The sequence below is a fragment of the Ostrea edulis genome, chromosome 7 (assembly GCF_947568905.1).
Source record: "Ostrea edulis chromosome 7, xbOstEdul1.1, whole genome shotgun sequence".
In the NCBI taxonomy this organism is placed as follows: Eukaryota; Metazoa; Mollusca; class Bivalvia; order Ostreida; family Ostreidae; genus Ostrea; species Ostrea edulis.
In genome coordinates, this window is record NC_079170.1 from 50,912,057 (window position 1) to 50,938,872 (window position 26,816).

At 35.6% G+C, this 26,816-nt stretch overlaps 1 protein-coding gene across 17 annotated transcripts in view; it reads left to right on the plus strand.

Annotated features, from left to right (window-relative positions):
* Positions 1-9,432: 9,432 nt before the first annotated feature.
* Positions 9,433-26,816, plus strand: part of LOC125654677 (membrane-associated guanylate kinase, WW and PDZ domain-containing protein 1-like) — a 46,735-nt gene continuing 29,351 nt past the window's right edge. For 11 of the 17 annotated variants that reach the window (XM_048884682.2, XM_048884688.2, XM_048884683.2 and 8 more), the window contains exons 1-6: positions 9,433-10,114; positions 11,805-11,918; positions 12,164-12,283; positions 13,773-14,055; positions 22,885-22,967; positions 24,985-25,017. In XM_048884682.2, coding sequence (XP_048740639.1) covers positions 9,754-10,114; positions 11,805-11,918; positions 12,164-12,283; positions 13,773-14,055; positions 22,885-22,967; positions 24,985-25,017 — 994 coding nt within the window. In that variant the 5' untranslated portion in view covers positions 9,433-9,753. Of the gene's footprint in view, positions 10,115-11,804; positions 11,919-12,163; positions 12,284-12,627; positions 12,677-13,772; positions 14,056-22,884; positions 22,968-24,984; positions 25,018-26,816 lie in introns of those variants that run through there. The other 6 variants (XM_048884685.2, XM_056144671.1, XM_056144667.1 and 3 more) reach the window with 2 other exon arrangements.

The window sequence follows — 26,816 nt, forward strand, 5'->3', positions numbered from 1 at the left end:
TTTGGTGGAGTGACATTTTGTATGATTTGGTGGAGAGACACTTTGTATGATTTGGTGGAGTGACACTTTGTATGATTTGGTGGAGAGACATTTTGTATGATTGGTGGAGTGACATTTTGTATTATTTGGTGGAGTGACACTTTGTGTGATTTGGTGGAGTGACACTTTGTATGATTTGGTGGAGTGACATTTTGTATGATTTGGTGGAGTGACACTTTATACGGTTTGATGGATCCTCATTTACACTTAACATCGTTCGTTGGAGCCATACTTTGTTAGATCACTTTCCCAGTACAACATCGACAGTTCCCCGACTCTATTAGAATGCGATCATATTCGCTTGTCGAAATTAACAACCCGTTCTCCTTTTTATGGGTATGGAAAGTGGACAGGGGGTCACCTCTTTCTATCCCCTCTTCTCCTTCATTTCTCCTCTTATCCTTCCTGTCTCCATTATCCCATCCCTTTCTTTCTCCCATGTCTTTTATCATGTCCACCCCCACCTTAATGCGAGAAAAGGAAGGAGTTGTCAATATTTTCAAAGTTTACTTCCTATCACCACCGTGAAGAAGTTTATGTTTTAGATGTTAGTTTTGCATGTGTTTGTATGTGTGCTTGTTTATCTGTTAACAAAACAGAAAACCTGCAATTCCGATTTCACTACATTTTTCACAAAATATTGATTTTGATGATTGGCGAGCGGACTGGCTATTACGTTTTGGGAGCGATCTGGTGACGAGGACAGTTGCAGACAACTCGGAGATTCTTGGCTACACTCTTGTTTTCCAAAGTTTCTGACCTTGCTTTGATAGTGTGATAAAAGCGCCTGATCCACTCTGATCTTACATTGATAGTGTGATAAAAGCGCCTGATCTACAACAGTAGACCACTGTCCGTGTTAACTATGTGGTGTTAGACAATGTAGTATACATTACCTTCACACTGGTGGGGTATACTTCTGAATCAGCAGTCTATACCATAAAAAATCAGTGGCTGTGGTGTAGTTGTACTAAGGTGTTACATAGGTTTACGTTCAAGGGGAGCGTGTATCAGGGATGTTGATGTATAATACACGTACTAGAGTGTACGTAAATAACGATAGAGCCTATATATTTGTAGTCAGTAAATATAAATGCATGATATTGCGATACTCTTTAGATAATCCCTTAATTCTTAATTAAAACCCTGTGGTTACTTCCAATGCATGTTCCGGTTCGGATATTATAATCAGTGATTATGTAATTATTCATTTATATAGATGCCTTCTAGGATGAGAATTAAATTCTCATTTGTAATACAAATATATTTTAGATACAGATTTATTTCGTGTATCCTATGAAAGGTGAAGATAACGAACAGTGATCAGTCTCACAACTCCTTATAAAGGAATACAAAATAGAGAGTTAGGCAAACACAGACCCCTGGATGTACCAGAAGTGGGATCAGGTGCCTAGGAGGAGTGATCATACCCTGTCGACCGGTCACGTCTGCCGTGAGCCATATATCTTGATCAGGTAAACGGGGCAATCCGTAGTCAAAATCAGTGTGCCAAGAACTGCATAACAATCGGTATAAAACACGTCAGACAGCATTTGACCCAAAGATAGGTTGTATTGGCAAAATAGATCGCTATAACGACCTCATAATTTGCGGAATGCTGACTTTAAACAAGACTGTTGAAACCCTGTAACATCAACGTTTTTGTCAGAAGCCTGCCTCGGTTTAAAAACTGATCATACATAGAACAAGCTCTTGCGTATCGAATCAGTTGAGAAATATAAACACCATATGCAGATTATAATGGAATATTGCTGCATAAATATCATAATACTAATTTGTTTGAATATTTTTCTCAAACAAAGGGTAATATTTTTGGCCATTTTGCAGTCTTCCTCTCCTCCCTTTCTTGGATGGAAAAAATACAAACTTGGGTCGCTACCCCCCCTTTTTTTCGGAAAATTGTCTGGATTCACCACTAAATGAATTAAATCTGGTAACAATATTGATGCTCACAAGCTTGAATGTTGAAAGCTCAGTGCAACTTCACAAACGATGTCCATTCTAAGATATGAACAACGATATATACATATTATTACTTCCTTCTTGAGCGTTGCTGAGGTAAATATTTTGTCATAATGAATTTAACCCCATGACATTTAATTGCTTTTTATTAAACCTAAAAAGCGTTTTTCACAAACCGTACAGAATATTTTTTTTTAAATTCTCTTGTTTATGAAACATTGCTGATTCCGACTGATATGTACTTGTGCATTTCTCGTCATGTGTACGATCACGTGCTACCCTGTTAGGATAAAGGTCATATCCTATCGAACATAGCTCGGCCTTTTTCGTCAAGTGGGAAAGAATTGTGCATGCTCAAACTGACTTTCCCCCATAGCATTTTGTTTAACTTCGCTCTTATATTTTCTGCGTGGTCCTCATGATCCACACAATAAATTTCATTTTTGAAAATACATGAGGGCGTGAACTGCAACCGGGAATCCTCGTGAACTGTGGCGCTTTACGCCTCCATAGCCAGGTTATCCGTGGGGGTCCGGGTTAGAATAGGTCTTCAGTATCCTTGCTTGTCGTAAGAGGCGACTAAATAGGGCGGTTCTTCGGATGAGATCGCATAAACTGAGGTCCCGTGTCGCAACAGGTGTGGCAAGATTAAGATCCCTCTCTGCTCGATGGCCATAAGCGCCGAACATAGGCCTAAATTTTGCAGCCCTTCACCGGCAATGGTGACGTCTTCATATGAGTGAAATATTCTCGAGAGGGACGTTAAACAATACAATCAATCCATCCACAGCTAGGCACCTGATATATCCAACCCCCCAACCCCCCTGATTTTTATGCCCCCGAGATCAAAGATTGAGGGGGGGGGGTGCATATTGTTTTTGTCCTGTCTGTCATTCTGCCTGAAACTTTAACCTTGCTAATAACTTTTGAACAATAAGTGCTAGAGCTTTGATATTTCACACGAGTATTCCTTGTGACAAGACCTTTCCGTGGGTACCAAAATGTTTATCATGTGACCTTGACCTTGGAGTTTGACCTACATTTAAAAATTTTAACATTGGCCATAGCTTCTAAATGGTAAATTTATATTCGAGCTTTCGTATTGCACATGAACATTTCTTGTGACAAGATCTTTCTACTGGTACCAAGATATTTGTCCTTGTGACATTGGCCATCTTTGGAATTGGCCATTATCGGGGGCATTTGTGTTTCACAAACACATCTTGCTTAATTTTTGCGGCGATAATTTTTCCGAAATTTGTGAATTCCCTGTTTCCCTATCCCAATTTCGATTTATGTAATCGTTTCACGCTTTTTGTAAGCCTTCTACCAGTATAATAAATACTCTGTATTTCATTACACCGGTAGAAGGCCAATCTCTAAAGTTTACAAAAAGCGTGAAATGATTACATAAATCGAAATTGACATGGGATAGACAGGGAATCCACATTTTCGGAGAAATTATCGTCGCCAAAAAGAAACTCAGAAGGGGATGGGGTAGTAGTGTCCATACTTCAGGTGCCTGGGCATACTTCATGAAGCGCGTTATAGCCGTGTCAGCGCTTCATGAAAAATATGCCGCGGTTTGAATTGTTGCTGTTCATGCCTCATGTATTTTCGAATATGAGATTAATTTTTTTATATTTACATTATACTCTTTAATCTATTTCGGAATATTCCCAGCCGTTAAGATAATCACGAGTACTATATTTCATGCACATTCATGAGGAGAGATATCGAAGTCAAAAACATTGTAAATATTAGATTTTTCAGTCATGGGTGTAATTATGCAAATGAATGTTTTATGCACAGGAAACAAAAGTCATCTCAATTGGTAGATGTTGAGAATACATGAATAATTATCATTATTATTGGATTTTACTCTATTTGTAACAATGCTATTTATCTTCTAAATAATGTTTTGTGTTAATTTTTTATGTTGTCTTTAAGGTATGAAATGTAGAGTGTCTGTTAAAGATGAAAAGGATGTTTAAAAAGATGTACTTATGCAACAATATCTATTCAAAACATCATCTAAATTCATTAACTATAAAAATGTTGACCTTCTAAAAATATTTCTGTAAATCGTTATGAATCATGGCCTGGTCCTGAGCAGAAACCGGGGGAGGGTGCCCTACGTACGGACTCTTTCGGAATGAGGACCCCCTCCCACTATTGATAAGTTATAAGTTTTGTATTTTCTTTTTAAAGAGGACTATAATGCTTTTAATTCCCTTGACTTACGTACAGATGTTTGCTCTGAAATTTTGTGATTCATAAGACTTGTCAGAATGATTCCGGAATTTTTTTTTATGTCAAACTAATTAGTTACACATTGTACATAAGTTAGCATACTGGAAAATATCTTGGTGTGTAGGATGCAAAACCCTAACATGTGTCTTTTCATGGTACCTTTGATGATTGTATATATATTTATCTTGCAAAAATTATCACTCTACCTGCTATATTATGTGTGACATGAAATTAAAACATTTCCAGTGGCCCTGACCTTAATTTACGTTCCTCCAGCGATAAGATCCGTTATCAAGTTTCTATTCCACAGAGTCTGATGAACAATCTTATGTATAAAGAATTTCCAAATTTTCTTTTAGTGACCTTCATCTTTTCCATACCACCTTGAAAACCAAGAGTGCGTATTGTGTATCAGGCAACATTGTTATGAAATCATTAAAGTTGTATAAGCTTTACATTGCATATAAATTATATTCTATTACATATATATGATACAAGTACAATGTATGTGTATTACCTTGTGAATCATGGCTTGTGTGGATCTTTAGTGAGTTTTTGTATTTCTTTTCTGCCAAATCTTGCTGATTGCCTGTTGTCTACTTTTATGAAAGCATGATAGTATTTAAAAAAAACTGTATATGTTATTTTGTAATTAACGAGACCATTATATGTGAATCTTGCTCTTACGAGATAACATATATATCTATAATTTCCCATTTGAAATTATCAGACTTTCGTATGTATTTGATATTTAGATCATTAAAACATAATGTGAGGCTCTGACATTTTTTTCAGATTCCATTATCTAATATTTAGAATTAACTGTCGACCTGTCATCTTTGTTTTGACAAACTGTCAACCCGACAAAATGTCAACCCGTCTATCTGACAAACTGTCAACCCGACAAAATGTCAACCCGTCTATCTGACAAACTGTCAACCCGACAAAATGTCAACCCGTCTATCTGACAAAATGTCAACCCATCTACCTGACAAAATGTCTACCTGTCTATCTGTCAACCCATCTACCTGGCAATATGTCAACCAATCTACCTGATAAACTGCCAAACTATCTACCAAACAAACTGTCTACATGTCTACCTGACAAAATGTCAACCAATCTACCTGTCTACCTGGCAAACTGTCATTCCGCCTATCTGTCAAACTGTCAACCCGCCTACCTGTCTATCTGACAAACTGTCAACCTGTCTACCTGACAAACTGTCAACCCGTCTACCTGTCTCTCTGATGACAAACTGTCAACCCGTCTACTTGACAAACTGCTAAGGAGCGGAATGAACCGAAAATTCTTGACTAGCGAAGATTAAAAATAAACACAACCATGCATTTCTATATAATATCTATAAGTAGTTGATTTTATTTATTTGCCTTCTTTACTTGAACCTGTTCAATGGTTATAGTACTGTATTTTATGGTTATACATGTCAAAGGTTAATATCGCAAGAAGGGGGATTCCAGGGGGAAATTGTGTACATGATTTCAACTAAATTATACATCCAGATAAAATTTAAAACCTGTAACTTTCCAAGGTGAAAGATCGTTGTCAGGAAAAATTCTTCGCATACATGTTTTAAAAAGATTTTAAGTTCCTTTTGATTTTATAAAAGCTATACAGTCAAAGTCAATAAAAGGATGAATTCCGAATGCACTTTTATGTATGTTCAACATTTTAAGACGTTTTACATCCAAATTTTGTTAGCCTTGTTGGAATGATACATTTTAAAAGACCTTTGTTCTTACTGCTTTTAATATTACAGATGAAAGGTCAAGGCCATCTGAAAAGAAAATCCCGAAGTTTCTTACGTACAATTCTAAGCTACTTGAAATCTTCATTCGAATGATATCAGAATTAAATTGCAGGAATGGTACTTTTCTTGGGAGATCTTGGTTCCTATTGTTTCCAATGTTACAGGCAAAATACCAAGGTCATTGAGAGGGAAATTCAAATATGTTTTGTACAGGATTCAAACTACATTTCTTCATCCACAATTTGTCAGACTTGCTAGAAAGCTAAGTATTATATGTGAAGTCCTTATTTTTCAAGGTCAAAGACACTAGAGTATAGTAATTTTTCTCAAGCTTTTTCTAACTTTCTGAGATATGGAGAGAGAGAGAGAGAGAGAGAGAGAGAGAGAGAGAGAGAGAGAGAGTCATGTAAATATTACGCTACGTAATTTTCAATATGTGTGATTGCTTTGTAACATCAACCACCTGTGTTTTAGACATACTTTCCCTCATATTTAGAGATGCTAAGTTTATAAAGTACTATAATTGTTTCATCTTGTTTACAAGAAAGAAAGGGATCTCTTGGAGTAATATTCTGTACCAGATAATATATGTTACAGTCCTTATTGTGTCACAATTCTTATCTATAAAGTGTATTGCAGTGGTGGCTATTTTTAAATACTAGTGTTGCGCATAGCCAATCGAATACGAGTGTGTAAGATAGTTTGAATGAAGGGGTGCGAGTTTGTTTAGTCACGTGGTGTATGTCAACCTTTCAACTTAAATGGCAATCGAATAATTTATTCATACTAAACTCACTCAAAAAGACAAGTTCCCGCCGCTTACATTTACCCCTCCCCCCCCCCCCCCCCCATGAGATACAGTTATCCCCATGAGATACATTTACCACCCTTAAGATACAGTTATCCCCATGAGATACAGTTACCCCTATGAAACACAGTTATCCCTATACGAAAAACAGTTACCCCCATGAGATACAGTTACCCCCCCCCCCATGAAATACAGTTACCCCATGAGATACAGTTATCCCCATGAGCTTAATAGAATCCTTCATTAGTACGAGTGTGGGATAGGGAAATTCCACCGAGGGGACAAGATTCACAGTCTAGGATGAGGCTCTATCGAATGACAGCGAATCTTGTTCCAAGGGTGGAATTTCCCTATCCCACGCGAGTAAATAATGAAGGATTATTTTTCTCACATCTTAACTATAGTTTAGTGCATAAATTTAGGAGCTTTGAGAAAATTCTAAATATTATCAAAAATCTTCCTTTGAACTTCAATGCAAAAACTAATTAGATAGGCAGAAAGAGCATACCCGAAAATGGTTTACACATGAGTGTGAACTAAAAAACCCAAGGTTGTCCACCAGAAAGCTATACTACATTAAAATTTAAAGATAACAATGTAAAATATTTTTACTTCACCGTGTAACGTAAATTTTCTAACGTGTAAAGTAAAACATAGAAATCACAATCAAATGACGTCACAGCAGTGTTAGACAGAAAAATCCCACATGGGTAAAGTCGATCTCACACTGGTGATAATGTGAGAAACAGTTACCCCAATGAGATACAGTTACCTCCATGAGATACAGTTACCCCCATGCGATACAGTTACCCCTATGAGACACAGTTACCCCTATGAGACACAGTTACCCCCATGAGACACAGTTACTCCCATGAGATACAGTTATCCCCATGAGATACAGCTATCCCTATGAGATACAGTTACCCCCATGAGATACAATTACCCCCATGAGATACAGTTACCCCCATGAGATACAATTACCCCCATGAGATACAGTTACCCTCATGAGATACAATTACCCCCATGAGATACAGTTACCCCCATGAGATACAATTACCCCCATGAGATACAGTTACCTCCATGAGATACAATTACCCCCATGAGATACAGTTACCCCCATGAGATACAGTATTACTGACGTTGAAATAAAGTTCGTTTTATATCATATTACTGGAATCCTGTGGGGGTTTTTTTCCCTTACACAATAAAAATTGAAGTAATCTTGAACCCAGACCAACATTTGATTTATCTTGATTGGAACCTGCGACATACATATAAAAGGGGGAGTACACAGAAATTAGCACCGCCATGAATAAAACCGCGTCACTATTGCATTTCTCAAAATACTATCTTATGGAATCATAATTATATCAGAAAGATCTTAAAGATTTGGGAATGTAGGCCACTTTTGGATACAACATATTTACGTGAAGAGAGTGGGGGTTTAGTATTCTTTAGCAGCACATACCAGTACTGTAAATAAAACTGTAAGTCACACACACTGAAATTAATAAAACGATTGCAAGTAAAACCTAAAATTTCATATATATAATTTTCATTGGTACAACATTTCACTCAACAGATCAACATTCAAAAATGGTCCAAAGGTATACACTGTATATGTTGGTCTAACCACCTCTAGAATGGAAACCATTTCAATCCCATCAACACACAAATTACGTCTTTTTTAAAAAGTATTTTTTCTCCCTCTTACACTTGTTATTTAGGTTTGTAAAATGATAATCTTATCATGATCCATGTGTATTAAATCAACATGCATTCCATGGATGTACCCCCAACTGATGATTAGATAACAAACTCTAATTCCTTTTATTTCATTTCATAGTCTCGTTAAGAAAAAAACACACCTTATCATAGATTTCCAGAAAACGACTTACCACAGTGGTATATGTAGGTCAGCTCTAGAATCGTGTGGAGGCGGACGGGTAGGGAAAGTGGAGAGTGGAAATGAAGGGGAAGAGGTGGATCTCTCCCGCTCCCTCCCTCTCTCTCTCTCTCTCTCTCTCTCTCTCTCTCTCTCTCTCTCTTTCGTTTTATTTATTCTATTGAAGGGGAAGAGGTGGATCGCCCGTTTCACTCCACCTGGCCAACTCAATGTACATAATCTCTCTCTCTCTCTCTCTCTCTCTCTCTCTCTCTCTCTCTCTCTCTCTCGTTTTATTTATTCTATTGAAAGGGAAGAGGTGAATCGCCCGTTTCACTCCACCTGGCCAACTCAATGTACATAATCTCTCTCTCTCTCTCTCTCTCTCTCTCTCTCTCTCTCTCTCTCTCTCTCTCTCTCTCTCTCGTTTTTATTTATTCTATTAATAGATTTTATCATAAATCTTATATTAGCCACATTTATTCTTATTGTCAATATGATTTCCTCTTTGATCCGCGCCGATAATACATATTGAACGACAATACAGCTGATGGTAAAATTATGTTAAAAGGTGATAAAAAACGTTATATGGTATTCATTCAAACATACAGGAAGAGGTCATAAAGAAGAGAAGTATCATATTAGAAAACAAGTGATATTCTCTGACAATTGTATTTTGCGACAACAAAGCGCTGGTGGCATCTTGCGCATGCGCTCTTCATTGTATACTTCGTAATGTTTTGAATGTAGGGCGGAAGATTAAGTGATTTTTGGGCCCTTACCTGTCATATTTTGCCCTTTTCCACAGGAGTTGTGGATTTTTGTTATATACTTTATGTTTCTGTGTTGCTTGTTACGCCATTTATTGTGAGAAATATGTAATATTTAAATGCGAAACTTTGGGACGATGTACCCCCTCTGCAGAATTCATGGAGAAAATCCGAGTGGGAGCTGTCAAAGGTATTTCAGCTTGTTATGATGGATATGCACCTGGAAAACAATTGTGCATACTGAATAATGTCATATCCGAATTCCAACGCCTACACGAACAAGCCTCCTCCCTTAGCAATACCCCCGAAATTACGGAGAGAACAGAAGCACTGGTCACAGAGAGTGAATGAGACTGTCGTGTCAACTAGCCCAGAGGATGGCCTGGGAATCACGCTGTCCGGCGGGGCGGATAACGGACAATTCGTGTGGATAGAGACCATTAAGGCTGACCAGCTTACATATCACAGTGGCAAACTTTATATTGATGATTTAATTCTTGAAATTCAAGGACAAAAAATTGCAGGATATACATTGAGGGATGCCAATATTTGGTTAAAACAGGTCAGCCAGAATGGTGCACCTGTTATGATTAAAAGCATTAAGATAGGTAAGATTGTGCCTTGTGGTATGAATATGCTCCATTTTTGAAAATAACGTGAAGCAGGCTTGATGAAAAAAGGTTTTTTGAGCACCATTTGGCCATTTCAGCCTGTGAAACTTGGGTCCATGGTATTCACAGAAACAGCGAATTCATCAGATAATTACCAACACAAAATGTACCAAAAACACCAATGTATCATTAAATACACAGGTGTATAGTTTGTTAGATCATACATACATGTATTACCAAAGTTTCATTTCTATTGATAGAAACTTTCATTTATAGCTAAGTTTTATGTTTTGTATCTCGGCTGTATCGTTGGCCAAGCAGGCAGTTATGTCATGTATCATTTCATAAAATTTATTCACACTGCAACCAAACTTCTTGAAGAGGAGAAAAATATCTTCTACCATTACACTAAAATTGAATATGATATATTAAAATTTTGATGAAATTGCTATAAATAGCATGACAATTATTGTGGAGCATCTTTATGCTGATGAAAATTAGTCATAAATCATTCAATTTTCTATCAATACCAACAAAACTTTGGGAATGTATGTATATATATAAGTAGGATCTAACACCCTATAGTTTGGTAGATGATGTGTTTTCAGCACTTTTGGAGGTGTTTTCATTAATTACCTTGTGTTTTCAGTGTTTCTGCTAATTCCATGCACTGAAACTGAATTGTTTACTAGATTTACTGTCTGAACTCAATCTCAAAGTATTGCTATTTTCAATTGTTAGTCAAATTTCTGTGCTAAAGAGTAAATGATAATTAGACTGGTATTTATATATATTATACATACAATTACACTCAATGATTTATATATAAATTCTGATTATGACCAATCAATATTCTCTATTTTAATCTTGGGATTGTTTTGACTGCAAGTCGATGATCCTGAGAAACAAAGGCCTGACGGTTATGTGAATGTAATGTTTTGGGGGCCTGACGGTTATGTGAATGTAATGTTTTGGAGGCCTGACGGTTATGTGAATGTAATGTTTTGGAGGCCTGACGGTTATGTGAATGTAATGTTTTGGAGGCCTGACGGTTATGTGAATGTAATGTTTTGGAGGCCTGACGGTTATGTGAATGTAATGTTTTGGAGGCCTATGCTGAAATTTACTGTCTTCAGGTCATTGGTTATAAGATTAGTGTGGGTACTTGACATTGAAAAATTGATAGGTTAATATTTTGACCCAAAGACTGAAAATGGAGCATCATTTAGTATTTCTTACTTTATGTGCAATTGAATTAGAAATTTTTAAAAACTTTGAAATTAACAAAAAGTTTCATATAGTCATCTTTTTTTATGAAAAAAAAATGGTTGCTTTAGCTCAGTGGTAGAGTGTTCACTTCATAGCTGGGATGTCATGAGTTCGTATCCCGCTTGTGCCATGGCCGAGTCGGTAGCGTTTGCTCTTTTGTCAAATGTTCAGCATTTAGAAGTGAGAATTACAGGTCCTTCGGATATAACTTTAATAACATAGGTCCAGTGTCAAATCTGGTCACTATACAACATTCAATATGATAAAAGATATTACAATTTAGCAGCTTCTGTACTTGTCTACGGGGTATTTTGTAACTGTGTATGGGGAATTTTGTAACTGTCTACAGGGAATTTTGTAACTGTCTACAGGGAATTTTGTAACTGTCTACAGGGAATTTTTTTCTCTTATTTTTCAGGTTTACTGCCAAAAGAATTACGACAGTTTTTGACTTCCAGATTTCCAAAGGGTTCTGTGGATCATGAACTGCAGCAAACTATTCGTGATAACTTGTATCTGAGAACTGTACCTTGTGAGTATCACTCAGTGATGATGATACTTTGTATGATTGATGATCATTCATATATTTAAAGCATGAAAACAGTCAGAAATAAGTAAACACCACTGTGCATGACAAATTTGAATCGCAAACTGCCTCAGTTGTTCGTAAGACAAATAACGTACAACTTAGTAAACTGTTTTGAGATGCTCTTGAGTCTTTTTTAAAAATTTAGATAAAAAGAAAAGTTGCTAAGAAATTATAATTATTGCATTTAGGTACAACTAGGCAGCCTAGACCGGGAGAAGTCAATGGAGTGGACTACACGTTTTTATCAATGGAGGAGTTTAATCAGTTAGAGAGGAGTGGCTGTCTGTTGGAGAGTGGTTTGTATGATGGTAAGTTTGTTAGAGAGTGGTGTGTATGATGGTAAGTCTGTTGTAGAGTGGTTTGTATGATGGTAAGTCTGTTGGAGAGTGGTTTGTATGATGGTAAGTCTGTTGGGAGATTGGTTTGTATGATGGTAAGTATGTTGTAGAGTGGTTTGTATGATGGTAAGTCTGTTGGAGATTGGTTTGTATGATGGTAAGTTTGCTGTGAAGTTTGGGAGAGTGGTTTGTATGATGGTAAGTTTGTTGGAGAGTGGTTTGTATGATGGTAAGTTTGTTGTAGAGTGGTTTGTATGATGGTAAGTTTGTTGGAGAGTGGTTTGTATGATGGTAAGTTTGCTGTGAAGTTTGGGAGAGTGGTTTGTATGATGGTAAGTTTGTTGGAGAGTGGTTTGTATGATGGTAAGTCTGTTGAGACGTTTTGGTGTGTGGTATGTGCTATCATAAGAATTGTACTACAGCTGTCCGATTTCATAAGGGTTAAAAAGTGAGGAGAATATTACAAGGGGTTTTCCTGTAGTATGATGGTGATTCTATGTGTACTTGTTCATTATGATCAGAGAAATCTATTTTGTCTTTTTCTTGTGCGAGTTCATTCTGAGAAGTCGTGACAGGCATTCTTGTGGATAATGTGGTGATGCTTGATGTAGCTGATCAATTCCTATTTTGCATGTAAATGCTATCTGTACTTAATTATCAATGTGGTCAATGACCTTAAAGTTTCTCAGAAAAGAGGATAGGTGGCTTTGATTGACTGACAGTGTCTTATGAAGGAAAGGACCTTATGTACTGGTTTGAATATGCTCTCTGTTTAAAAAGTTTATAGTGTCTAAAGATTTTGTTGTTATTGCTATATGAACAGTATTAAGGCCATTCAAAAAAGTTATTGGTTTGCTGTGACACAACTTATTTTGATAATGAGTAGGTAGGTCATTAAAATTTTGGTCCAACTAAAATCAAGCATTATTATTTTTATAATCTCTGCTCTAAAGAAGCAATGACAGTACGTATGTTCAAAATGTGGGCATTATGTCTTTTTTGTGATTCAATAAGCTGATGGTTCCAACAAGACGATTCACTGCATTGAACCTGTCAAAATATCTTTTACAAATGTGGTATTTAAAAGGAAAAAACATAGAAAAATTGGACTAAAGAAGATTTGAGATGCACAGAATAGGGTGATTAACAAATTTTTGATATTGGTGCTAAGATTCAGATGCTGTGTTTGTGATATTTATGCTGTTGTAAAATTTCTTCTTCTTGAATAAAAAATAATATCATACCAAATGCAGATAAAATGTAATATGCAGTTGTTTTAATCTTAAGGGTATTTATAGTAGAATATAAGCCACAGCTCCAATCATATGTATGAAAGTCAATGGCGAAAGTTCAATAGTTTACATGACTGCAACAAACTGTGTCCTGTACTGGTGTGTTGTGGGATCCTATGTTTATACTTCCAGATTTATTTGTAATGATTTTGATCGTATTCTTTTAGGAAACCATTACGGCACTCCAAAACCGCCCAGTGAACCAAAGGGTCCAAACCTTCGGAGGTCCACTTCAATGGGAACAGCATTACCCAACTCCGGCGATAACAAACGTCGGCGGAACCGAAGCAATACTGAGGGTGGCTCAGCCCGTTCCTCGCCTGTATCATTCCAGTATGATGGGGAGCGTAAAAAGTCCATGGACAGGATGCAGGTGGATGCCTCATTAGGTTCTCTACCTCAGAACTGGGAGAAGGCCTTTACAGAGGAAGGAATTCCTTACTTCATAGAGTAAGTCAATGAGTTTTGTTGTGGCATTCCTTAATGGTAATGTTTCATTGTAAATTATGTTGTGGTTCTTTGAAACTGTTGAGTCTCAGGCTAAGAAAAAAATTTCATGGCCATTCATCCAAAGGACAAGTAACTGACTGTAATCAGTCATCCCTTAGGTAGTTTTACTCATCTCCCAGTGTCATACACTCTATGCAGTTTCAAAATTTGCTCCAGTTTGTTTTTCAGTTTTTTGTTTTAATCTCTTTTTATAGTTTTCAATTAAAAACATGGTTTTTAGGTCCATACTACATATAATGTTTTAGCTTATTAAAGCTTATCATCACTGTTTATTTTTTTCATAAGAAATAAGAATTAGTTAATTTGTTGCTCGTTTCTGTGACTGAGACAAAGTGGCTCTATACTATCAATGGACTTTTGCTAATCATGTAAATATCAAGACCTTTCAGAATCTGCTTTGTGTTTTGTTGAATTTGAAATGTAAATCATATTTTGGGGGTAAAGCTGACAATATAATACAAAAGCTATGTATTTGCATAATTTATTACTTATGCAAAAAAGAGTCCAAACATCTTTCTTGGAAGAAAAATGTTCTATTAATCTAAACACAGAATATGTTTAAAATCTTTTAGTGAAAAATATATGTTTCTAGAGTTTGATTCAAAGTAGTTTTTATGAAGTGAAAGTATTACCTTTTTTAACTAGCTAATCATCATCTTTATCTGAATTTCGATAAGCCTCGCTTTGAGTTCAGAAAAAATAATAAAGAGTCTAGATGTTTGTGGTACACAAATGTCGGGATAATCAAGAATAGATAAAAAATGTAGCATAATTAAAAAAAACACTAGATTAGATTAGAAGAAACCTATATTTTCATATTTCAAAACTAAAGATAGATCTTCAAATGAAGCATCCTTGTCCCCTGACCAACCTGACAAGTGACCAGATGGAAAATGAGCCAGACTCTGGGTCCCAGATAGAATACGGTCATGACAGTGACAAAAGTCTTTCAAGGGAAACAGTTATGGGGTTCTACTTTGTTTTCAGAGAATGATAAAGAAAACAAAAGTATTGTTGATGGTTTAAGTTCTGATGTTTCAGGTGAGGAAAAAATTGTCGTCTTCAGCAACTGGAGACAGATCTAATTTTCTTTGGAAAAATCCATCCCGGACTTTGTCTGGGTCATGGCTTATCTGGAACATTTCCTTTTTTTCTGTACCACCTAAAACAGGAAATTAAAGTTTACTTAAATTGGTAGATGAATTAAATAGTTTTGCTTCTTTTTTTTTTGAAAAAAAAGAAGATATTAGCAGGGTTGGGTGGTCAAAACCGCCCCCGGTTTTAACCAGTGGTTTTAATCGTCCTGGTCAACACTCCCTAAGTGGTCAATACTGGTCAATTGTGATTTAAACTGTCCATTTTCCTATTTTTGTACATTTCTTGCAAAGATAAAGATAAATTAAGTCTTTACATTATATGGATTGTTGATTAATATTTTTCATTAGATAATCATATGTAATTTCATAAGTTTAATATATTTGGTTTGCTGAAACGGACTGAAATATCTTCAATACCAACCAGAGGATCACAGTTCTATAGCATAGCTTGACGATTGGACACAGACCTTTTACTACATGTTCCTGGACAGATTAAGAATAAAAGGTAGCTGGACATTACCTGAGCACAGGAAGCAGAGTTGACAGGTGTTAATAAGCATAGGCTGGGACCAGAGATGACCAGTGTGCCAGTTATTGTTATGAAAACATCACCATCACACCCCTTCAAATGTTTATTCAACAGTTAAATGAAGATTGATGAAACAAAACTTATATATTAGGTAGTTCTTGTTATACTAAGGAATTTGAATAGAAACTTTTACATCTTCTCCAATTCAACAGTCATTTGTACATTATTTATTTAATATTATGACTTATAAGTATATTATAAACTGATAGTGCATGTTATGAATTACAGTATTTACCATAATGGTCACTTAAACATTTAAAATAAATAACACATACTATAATGACCAAATAATCTTCAATCGACCAGTATTAACCAGTATTGACCGGTTTTAACCAGTATTGACCACCGGTCCAGTCAATACTCATATTGACCACTTTTTTGCCAACCCTGGATATTAGTGTTTTGCAGTTTGAACCAAATATTGCTGTTTTTCCCAAAATGAATGGCCCTGGTCCAAAAAAATTCCTGTGAATTATTACAAATTCATGGGTGTCCTATAATTCCTATCAAAATTAATCATGTCCTCTAAAGTCCTATATCTGGAATTTTTGTCCTATAATACCTATAAAAATTGGCTATTATGTAATATATATTTATATATATAATGTATATGAATATGGCTTGATTGAGGACAAACACTATAACCTGAGTATGCGGCTAGGGCAAAAAGGAGAATTTGGGATAATGGAATGAGGAGGGTGTGAAGGTTTCCCATGAGGGTACCAGAAAGTTAATACTCCCTAAAGAAGATGCTGCCCCGAAGCATGTGTGTATTAGTTGGATATAATCTAAAATCTGGAAAATCCTATAAAGGATCAGTGGGGTTATGGACAGTTTCTGAGTAGTTCTTGCTCCTAATAATCATTTTGTACCTTTAAACAAGTTGCTAATGTAAGTTCAAAGTAGGGGGACCCGGGGTTTGGGGGTCCAGCCTTTAAATGAAGAAGGTGGATAACTGACAAGTAGTTGTGTGTCTTATTTTTCCTCTATTTCTTAAACCAAAAGTTGTTGACCCATGCAAATTATCATGGGCTTTGAAATTCGACTAATAAGATTGTTAAGTGCTATACAGATTTACAGTACATGATAAAATACAGGGAAGTTTATATTTCCTGGACACCCAATTTCCTGTATTTTTCTCATGTGTACAGAGGTAGCACTCACCTGACTTTCTCTTCCTCAAAGTTCATTCGTATTGGAATTAGGCCACACCCCAAAACTGAGAAAACCATACAGCTGCAAATCATTGGTCTTTCAGAGTTACTTTAAAGGGACATGGACACAATTTGTGTGTAAAAAAAATACTTGGATATTAATAATGGGGTAGTATTTCATATGTGTAAAACAGCAACAAACAAAAATTTCAAAAACTGATGCAAAGATGTATTTGAGACATATGAACTTTTCATTTTCAAAACATGGCACGAGTCCTGATTATGTTTACATGATTCAGCCATCAACATGGCACCAAGGTTGACAGCTTCTGCAGAGAGTTTTTACAGCGTAAGTTTTCAGTGCTTACTTTTTTGTGCTTCTCCCAAAGTTGAATTAGCAATAATCTATGTCAAAATGCTGTTGACATACTTTTCCGACGTCTTGGTGTTCTCACCTCTGTGCGTGGCTTACAGGCATTTGTTTACAGTCTTGTGATATGTGCACTCATTTGTCCAACTTGAAGTATAGATTAACGCCGTGTTTACAAACACGATTTTTGGAATCAGGTTTTATGTAATTACAAAGTGTATCGTGTGTAAAAGTATTTTTAATCCACTTATTTATGGAAAGGTCTTTATTTCTATTTAAAACTGTCAATTTCAATCAATAGTAAACCATGTCCATGTCTCTTTAAATGTACAAATGCATTTGAAGGGAGTGAATTTGAATCTCACCACAACATGATGGTGTAAACTTAAAGCAAGTTATTAGATATTGAATGAAATTTTGTCTTGCATTGAAATAGATATGTTCAATAGAAAGGTAGATATATTGAGAGAAAACTCTACAATGTATGTATTGCAATCCTGTTTAGGGTCTAATTACTGTACTCTGCATTGTAGTGGAGTTCAATCGAATTAAGAGGAGAGGTATTGAAGGCTACTTATTCATATCATTCATTTGAGGTTGAAATGAAATTTTTCTTTTCTGAAGATTAGATTCTTCTCATAATTTACAGGAAATTTCTTCTGGAAATATTTCCCTGTTGACTGACATACCCATAATGACATTTGACTTTATATCAGGGAAAACTAAAATCAGTATAGGTAGCTATCTGGATACATACGTGATATGGGATTTTTATATCTGATAAAAGAGACCTAAAAATTCAGGAATTCTAACAAATCTTCGATTTGGGGGGGGGGGGGGGGTTCAAAATTCAATTCTTGTGTGACTAAATCATGGTATTCTTGATATTTCAATATAAGTTTTAGAATTTCGACACCAGAAATAAAGCATTTTATCTATTTTAGCTATATATTGAATGAAACTGTCATTTGTTGTTTACTTTTTACGCCCCTGAGATCGAAGATTGGGGGGCATATTGTTTTTGTCCTGTCTGTCATTCTGTCTGAAACTTAAACCTTGCTAATCACTTTTGAACAGTAAGTGCTAGAGCATAGATATTTCACATGAGTATTCCTTGTGACAAGACCTTTCTGTGGGTACCAACATTTTTGACCTGGTGGCGTTGACCTTGTAGTTAGACCTACTTTTTAAAAAACTTTAACCTGGCTAATAACTTTTGAACATTGAGTTTGACCTACTTTGAAAACTTTGACCTTGCTAATAGCGTTTGAACAGTAGGTGGTAGAGTTTTGATATTTCACATGAGTATTCCTTGTGACATGACCTTTCAGTGGGTACCAACATTTTTGACCTGGTGGCCTTGACCTTGGAGTTAGACCTACTTTTTAAAAAACTTTAACCTGGCTAACTTTTGAACATTGAGTGCTAGAGCTTTGATATTTCACATGAGTATTCCTTGTGACAAGACTTTTCCGTGGGTACTAAACCTTATGACCTTGGCATTTGACCAACTTTTAAAAAATTTAACATTGGTCATAACTTCTAAATTGTAAATATTAGAGCTTTCACATGAGCATTTCTTGTGACAAGATCTTTCTACTGGTACCAAGATATTTGTCCTTGTGACCTTTGCCATCTTTGGAATTGGACATTATTGGGGGCATTCGTGTTTTTTCACAAACAGATCTTGTTGATCTTAAAAACATTGAGAATATTGGAGTATGTGGTTTATTTTGCTACCAGTGATATGTTGTTTGGAGATGCATATTTATTAACATTTTGAATCATGCTCCAAAGATGCTCTATAGTTTTTGAAAAGAATATTATGAAAATACTAAATTTTCTAACATCAAGTTACATTTATGATGTCATATCAATAACATTAACTGCATACATTCATGATTTTCATCAAAAAAAAAGAAGACATTTTGAATTTTAATTTGAAGGATTAAAAACTCATATGGTCCTTTCTAAATGGTTTGTGTAGCAACATTCATGCAAACTGTGGTGTCGTTCGCGTATACATTGTGACTTTTTGTTTCATTTTTAGCTAATCATATGGCCATATATCTGGCGTGCGGTGTGCGTCAACTTTTTGGAAAAAGGGCTATATCTCAAGAACCCCATGGCCAATTTTTGTCAAATTTGTCACAGGGTATCCTTGGCCCAAGGGCTTTCATTTGTACTAAAACTAGGGTTGTGACCCTTTAACAAGGGGAGATAATTAGGAAAATGCAAACAAAAGTAGTGATTGCTAAAAAATCTTCTTCTCAAGAACCACTGGGCAAATTATCACCAAACTTATGCATAAGTATGAGGATAGGTTGCAGATAAAAAATTGTTCAAGGCATCATCCTGGGGCAAAGGGTATGGTCTCCAGGTCACTTCAAAGTTGACCTTAAATTTTATTTTGTTAAAACTTTGATATTTTGCTTAGTATAAGGACTAGGATCATCAAATTTTGTCAGTTGATGCATCTTAGGACCTAATATCATGTTGTCTCAAAAGTAGATCATGTTGACCTACTTTTTGAATTTTGCAGGTAATTATTATTAAATAGATTTTGATGCGTATCTTGGACACTTTTGAGCCTATGATCATCAAAAGTTGTCAGTTGATGGATCATGGGACCTTGAACTGCATCATGTGAAAAGTATGTCACCATGACCTGTTTTCTGAATTTTATGGCTAATCATTTATGAATACATTTTAGGTTGTTATTTCAGATACTGGGAGGTTTAGAATCATCAAACTTTGTACGTTGATGTGTCTATAGGCCTCAAAACATATTTATAGAAAAGTAGGTCACAGTGACCTACTTTTTGAATTTTGCAGACATTCAAATTTCACATTTTCAATTTTAGATGCATATTTTGGACATCATGAAAGCTAGGATCATCAAACTTTGTCATTTGATGCATCTTGAGTCTTCATTGTTTGTTGACCAAAAAGTAGGTCACAGTGACCTACTTTTGGAATTTGACGGCTATATTTTAATATTTCAGATACTATTTGACTTACAATTATCAAACTTTGTCAGTTGATGCATGTTGAGTCTTCAGAGTGTGTTGACTAAAAAGTAGGTCACCATGACCTATTTTTGGATGTTGACAGCTATATTTGAATATTTCAGATACTATTTGACTTACAATCATCAAATTGTGTCAGTTGATGGGTCTTGAGTCTTCAGTGTGTCGACCATAATTAAATCACTGTTACCTACTTTTGGACAGTTACATTTAAATTTTCAGGTACTATTTGACTTAACTTCATCAAAATTTGTTAATTGATGAATCCTGGTTAGTGAGAATTTTTGCCTATTCTACAATGTATCAGAAGAGCGATTCTAGGCCCATGGGCCTCTTGTTCATCATTCATGATAATGTGAGGATCGCTCGTGTGTCTAATTTTTATACTCCCGTCAAAGACAGGACGTATTATGGTATGGTGTCGTCCGTCTGTCTGTCTGTCCGTCTGTCCGGACCTTGTGGCCAGGATACAGACTGAACCATAAGCCCTAGGACTTTACAACTTGGTACATTTGATCACCAAGATGAGAGGAAGATGCCTATTGTTTTTCAAGGTCAAAGGTCAAGGTCGTAGTATCACTTTTTAGGAAAACCTTGTGGGCAGGATACAAACCGAACCGTAAGCTCCAGGATATTATAACTTGGTATATTTGATCATCATGATGAGAGGAAGGTGTCTATTGTTTTTCAAGGTCAAAGGTCAAGGTCGTAGTATCACTTATTAGGAAAACCTTGTGGGCAGGATACAAACCGAACCGTAAGCTCCTGGATATTATAACTTGGTATATTTGATCACCATGATGAGAGGAAGATGCCTATTGTTTTTCAAGGTCAAGGTCGTAGTATCACTTTTTAGGAAAACCTTGTGGGCAGGATACAAACCGAACCGTAAGCTCCAGGATATTATAACTTGGTATATTTGATCACCATGATGAAAGGAAGATGCCTATTGTTTTTCAAGGTCAAAGGTCAAGGTCGTAGTATCACTTATTAGGAAAACCTTGTGGGCAGGATACAAACCGAACCGTTAGCATGTTTATGAAGTAGCGCATTCTAAGGCTATCCCTCTTTATATCTTGATATCCATTTCTACAAGCATAATAATGAATTAGCTCACAGAGGACAGTGCTAACTTCACTAAAATATGAATCCCACTAAAATATGTTTTCCTTGAGCAAAATCTACGGGCGTATTATGCCACGTTGGCGTTGCTCTTGTTCCAATATACTATTATTAAAGGCTTAAACTAATGGTACTTATTATCTACATCATTCGACATGTATGGCAGATTCAGATTGTAGCAATATTTTCTATGACAATTTCTTCAATGTACATGTGTTCTCTCTCTCATAAGTTTTTATCAATAGTCTATTTTAACATGATAAAAATATAGAAAATTTCTCAAATAAGTTGTAAATATAAGAACAGATTGAAATTTTACTTACAAAACAGGAAATCGGTCAGTATGTTTTCACTGCTTTAAAGTAATTGGTTAAAAAGAAAGCCCTTTTCTTGGGTTTGTTAATTTGGATACTGAATACTATTAGGGAGATTGTCAACAAATTTCCCAAAGTTATTGTATTTTACTGATCCCACTTTGGATGACTGATAATTGTAAAACAAACACCAATCAAGTCTGTTCATTGTGGATTGCAAGAAAGAGATACACATGTAATTGACGAGCTGGAATTAATGAGCAAGTCTCTATAAGCAAATACATTTTTCAACTCCTGTATTATTAAGGGATAATCCAAATTATATTATAAATTAATGTGGCACAGTTGAAGTCCATAGTGAAATTATCTAAATTAACAAGTTAGGACAGAGTCATCGTTAACATGATTAGTTTGGCCTTTCATTGTAATTCCATTATGAATATAAAAATGAATTAAAACTTGTGAATGTCAGTCAGAATTTATATTAGCAAATAGCGTTTTTATGGGACGGGAAGTTGATGAATATTTACGGTCAATATTTGTTTCATGTGCTTTACATGTACTGATGAATATTCATCTGTTTACTGATTTATGTGCTGATGAATATTCATCTGTTTACTTATTTATATTATTCTCAGGGATCATTATTTGTTAAGACACTTCATTTTGTAATTTTCATTCTGCAGGTTTGCATGTAAAAACATGCAAGATTGTTTACATCAATATTTTTGAATGTTTATGAAATGTGTAAAATTGTTCCGTTATGAATCATTCATGTAGCAGATTTAATTGTGCTGTATCATACGTGTATTGTGATCGTGTGTGTATCGTGATTGTGCGTGTATCGTGATCGTGTGTGTATTGTGATCGTGTGTGTATCATGATCGTGTGTGTATCATGATCGTGTGTGTATTGTGATCGTGTGTGTATCGTGATTGTGCGTGTATCGTGACCGTGCGTGTATCGTGATCGTGCTTGTATTTTGTCAAGAATAACTTTGTAGGGACTACACTATACATACAGTACTAAGTCGTGGTGACATTCATTTAACATCTCATGGTTATATGTAAGAAAATTTTGTCTACTATTTTCAGTCATACCTCAGAAACCACACATTGGTTGGATCCTCGTCTCTCAAAGCTTCAGAAACAACAGGCCGGGGACTGTAATGATGATGGTAAGTTAATCAGGGGGTAGTCAGGGGTTCTAAACTTCAGAAACAACAGGCTGGGGACTGTAATGATGATGGTAAGTTAATCAGGGGCCAAGGCGCAGTCAAGAGTACTAAATAAGACTGGCCATGAGTGACTTTCTCAATTGACATTCAAATACAAAGAGACTTTTTAACCTTGAAACCACTTAGATTTGCTTTATCAGCTTCCAACAGCCAAAAACATAAATAAGACCAGTTTACTCTTTTCTGTGGGCTTCCTGAGTCTCGTAATAAACTCCAGGGTAGAAAACGAGAATCTTTCTGAGAAATAGGATTTGATGTCCTACGATTCATGTTCTCTGAAGGAGTCCATTTCAAAAATAAAAGAGGGGATAAAAGGGTTTGATTGCAAGCTCTGTAAGTGAACACTGGTTCATGACCTTCATGGATTTGTGAGGTTAATTTGAAAAAAAATATATCCTGCACTGGTGTTTGAATTTTTTATAATAATTGATAAGAAGTGGTAATGTCATGCATTTACATTAAAACAAAAAAGACACAACAGCATTGAAAAATGACAAGGGATATGGATAGGTTTGAGTGAAAAAGTGATTGAAAAGTTCTATCTTAATCTGACACATGCATACATATATATAATCATGTAAATTATAAAGCTTGATTTCCTAAGTACATATCTTATACATGTATCAGGAAGCTTGGATTTGGTATTGCAGACTGTGTAGAAGCCCAGACATGCAATCAGTCCATAAAATAGCAGTATGTAAAAAAAAAAAAATAATAAGTTTGAAGAGATATGTGTTTGTGGATAAAGACTTTGAATATTTAAACTAACTTATCTTTATCAGTGGTTACAGAAATATGAATTCCTGAAAAAAGGTTCTCTGAATATTAGCTTCATTGCACTTTGTTTTGTTTACTGTTGATAAGATACAGTGCAGATGAGCCGGGAAATTCCTGTGTGTCCAGACATTGCATGCAACATCAGAAATGTCCAACTGCAGGGTGTAAAAAAAAGTCATCTTTATAGATAAAATTGTATCAGTTCCCTATAGGTCAAGCACTCCAATGATTCGCATTCTTAGGTGCTTGTTTATTAATATTACACAGTTAATTACATGCTTGGATTATGATATTTTTTTTCATGTAGGAGAAGCGGATGCATACTAAGATGCTCTCTCATACAGTGTCAGTGGATAAATTATTAATTGTGATTCATAATTCATTAATAAATGCTGAAGCGAATTAGAGCTCTACTGTTGCTATCAACAGCTTTAGTGCACTTTGATTGATTAGTTAATTGGATTGGTGTGATGAAAATATTGCCTGTGGAGTAAATATTGTTGGCAATAGTCATGAATAAGTTTATGCAGTACAGTGTTAATTTTATGTCCTCCAGATCTAAAGCGATACAGACATATTTTTTGGGGGGATGTGTGTTTTTCCATCTTGGAACTGTCTCTGTCTCTCTACAACACTAACCTTGGTCGTAACTCTTAAAGTACATGTATAAATGACAGATTTTATACATGGTTAAATGGAAGGTCAAGGTCAAAGCTATTTGATTGGTTAAAGTCAAGGTCATTTGTCAAGGCATATTGTAAATGAGGCAATGCTCAGGGGCTTGATGTTTCACAAACATGTTTATTAATGAGTATGGATTAGGAAGAGAAAACTTCATTTTAAAATAACGTTAAGGTTGTTAAATATGTGTCGTTTTTCAATCATCATGATCATCCATTGTCATTTTGTTTTGCCGTCTATTAACATTCTAAAAAGTGACACAAAATTAATTGACAATTTGAAACCAAATGCATATTTCTAATATACGTGATGTTGAAAGTATGAAATTTTAAAGTTGCTACATATTAGATAAGACTGTAGTCGAAAAAGTTTGTTTTGAAGGAAAAAACAGTATTTTAATTGTGATGTTGAAAGTATGCTTGTTGATTAGATACATATATTCAAAGGTTGATTTGCCATCTTGAAACAAAATATGCAAGTTTTCATTGTTTAAATGTAGGTACTCCTACACAACCGCTCTACAAACGAACAGGTAAGGATTTTTTCTGTGGCACTGTCAACTGCCAAATGCGTCTCTTCTCACTGCGTCCCTGTCACTGGGCAGATCATGACTCCATTCATTTTCTCACTGCGACCCTCACTGTGTATTGATAGGTTTGTTCAGTGCATGCTCACCCCTTTTGTTAACCAATGCACATGTGTTTTTGGAACAGTTTATAGGCAATGGACACCAGACTCGTTTGTGATGTAAGAGTAATTTCCCTTTGACTAGCAACAAATTTAGCTTTTATGATCATTTTACTGAACATAGAAAATGTCTTGCATTATAACTGTGCATGACTTTCCTATGCCTTTTGATTAATGCTTTTCTTTTCTATTTGGATTATATCCAAATATGTTCAAAATGGCAAGTTTGAAAGTTACAGCATAGATTGAAGATATAAGGAATGAAGTCTGTGGAAATGTGTAGTATTGTTATAAATGCATCATATAAGAGCCAGCAACACATCAGAAAGTTCTCCCCCATCAGAAAGTTCATCCTCTCCCCCATCAGAAAGTTCATCCTCTCCCCCACAATCTGCCTTTTATGTGTGTGTGTGTGTGTAAAACTGTGTTACATAATGTTTCGTGACACAATGATACCAAGTCAGGTAGATATTAGTTGTAGTTTTATTGTTCAGTTTTATGCTCATTTCATCAGCTGTTGTCACGTCCATTTTCCATAACTTGAATGTTACAAGACAACAATCCATCCAAGCAGGGGAATGTGTGAGCTTCTGCAACGGATAAAAATCTCGAAACTTCTTTTGGCAAAAACCACCAAAAAAAACCTTTTAATTTCTTCAGCCTGTCTGTATGGGAGAGGACAGATCTTTGTGTCAGAACAATTTGATGGAATGGTAGATGTCCTTGATTAATCAAGTTGTTTCTTCTGAGATTGAAAAGCCAAAGACATTTTCATTGATAAAAAAAACCCTGATATTACAGAGTTGATAAAAAAAACCCTGATACTACAGAGTGTAGGCAGACTTGCAGATTGGATAAGGAACTTTGATTTTGTTTGTGATGTTCATTTGTTGTACTCAGTTGAGATGGTTGACATCTGATGTATCTTTCTTTCAAATACTTTTAGTTTCTTACCCTAGATGATTTTAATTCTTATATGTCTTCTTGAGGTCCTTGCAGGTGTCGCTTAAATCATGTAAACCATCTGTGTAAACCTCCAACCATCAACAAGTAACGATTATATCAGAACATGAAAGAAATAAGAAAGTTGATTTTTTAAAAAGATATATAAATTCAGAATTAATACTCTACTAGATTCGTGTGATCAAGACCAAGAGGGATTCTAGTTGACTATGACTAAGTGAAAAGGGTTTATAGAAAAGATTGTGTGTGGGATCTATGGAATTATAGAAAGCTCTCCCACTGGGTGTGAAGTACAAACATCTGATAATTTCATTGGGATATTTATTTCATGTAATCAACTCTTGTCGCAGAAAGGACACTCTTCATGTGTCATGCAAATATGACAACATGACAGATATTTGAAATTGTGTGGTATATTCTGTGAATTGCTAAATTCCATGTCATCCCTGCTCATGGGAGAAAGAATGGCATAGTTCAGTAGCTTTGTGATATGGTGAATGTTGCCACTCTGACATGCATGTAAAAGCCTCAAATCCAGCTGGCTCGTATCTCTCACATATGGCTCTAGTCTGTTTCTAGGACTGTGTCAGTTGTCAAAATCAATTTATTGACTAATGTTCATTTGGCAGGATAAAATACTATTAATTTTTGCGCTGCTAATTAAGGTATCAGTTCACTGAA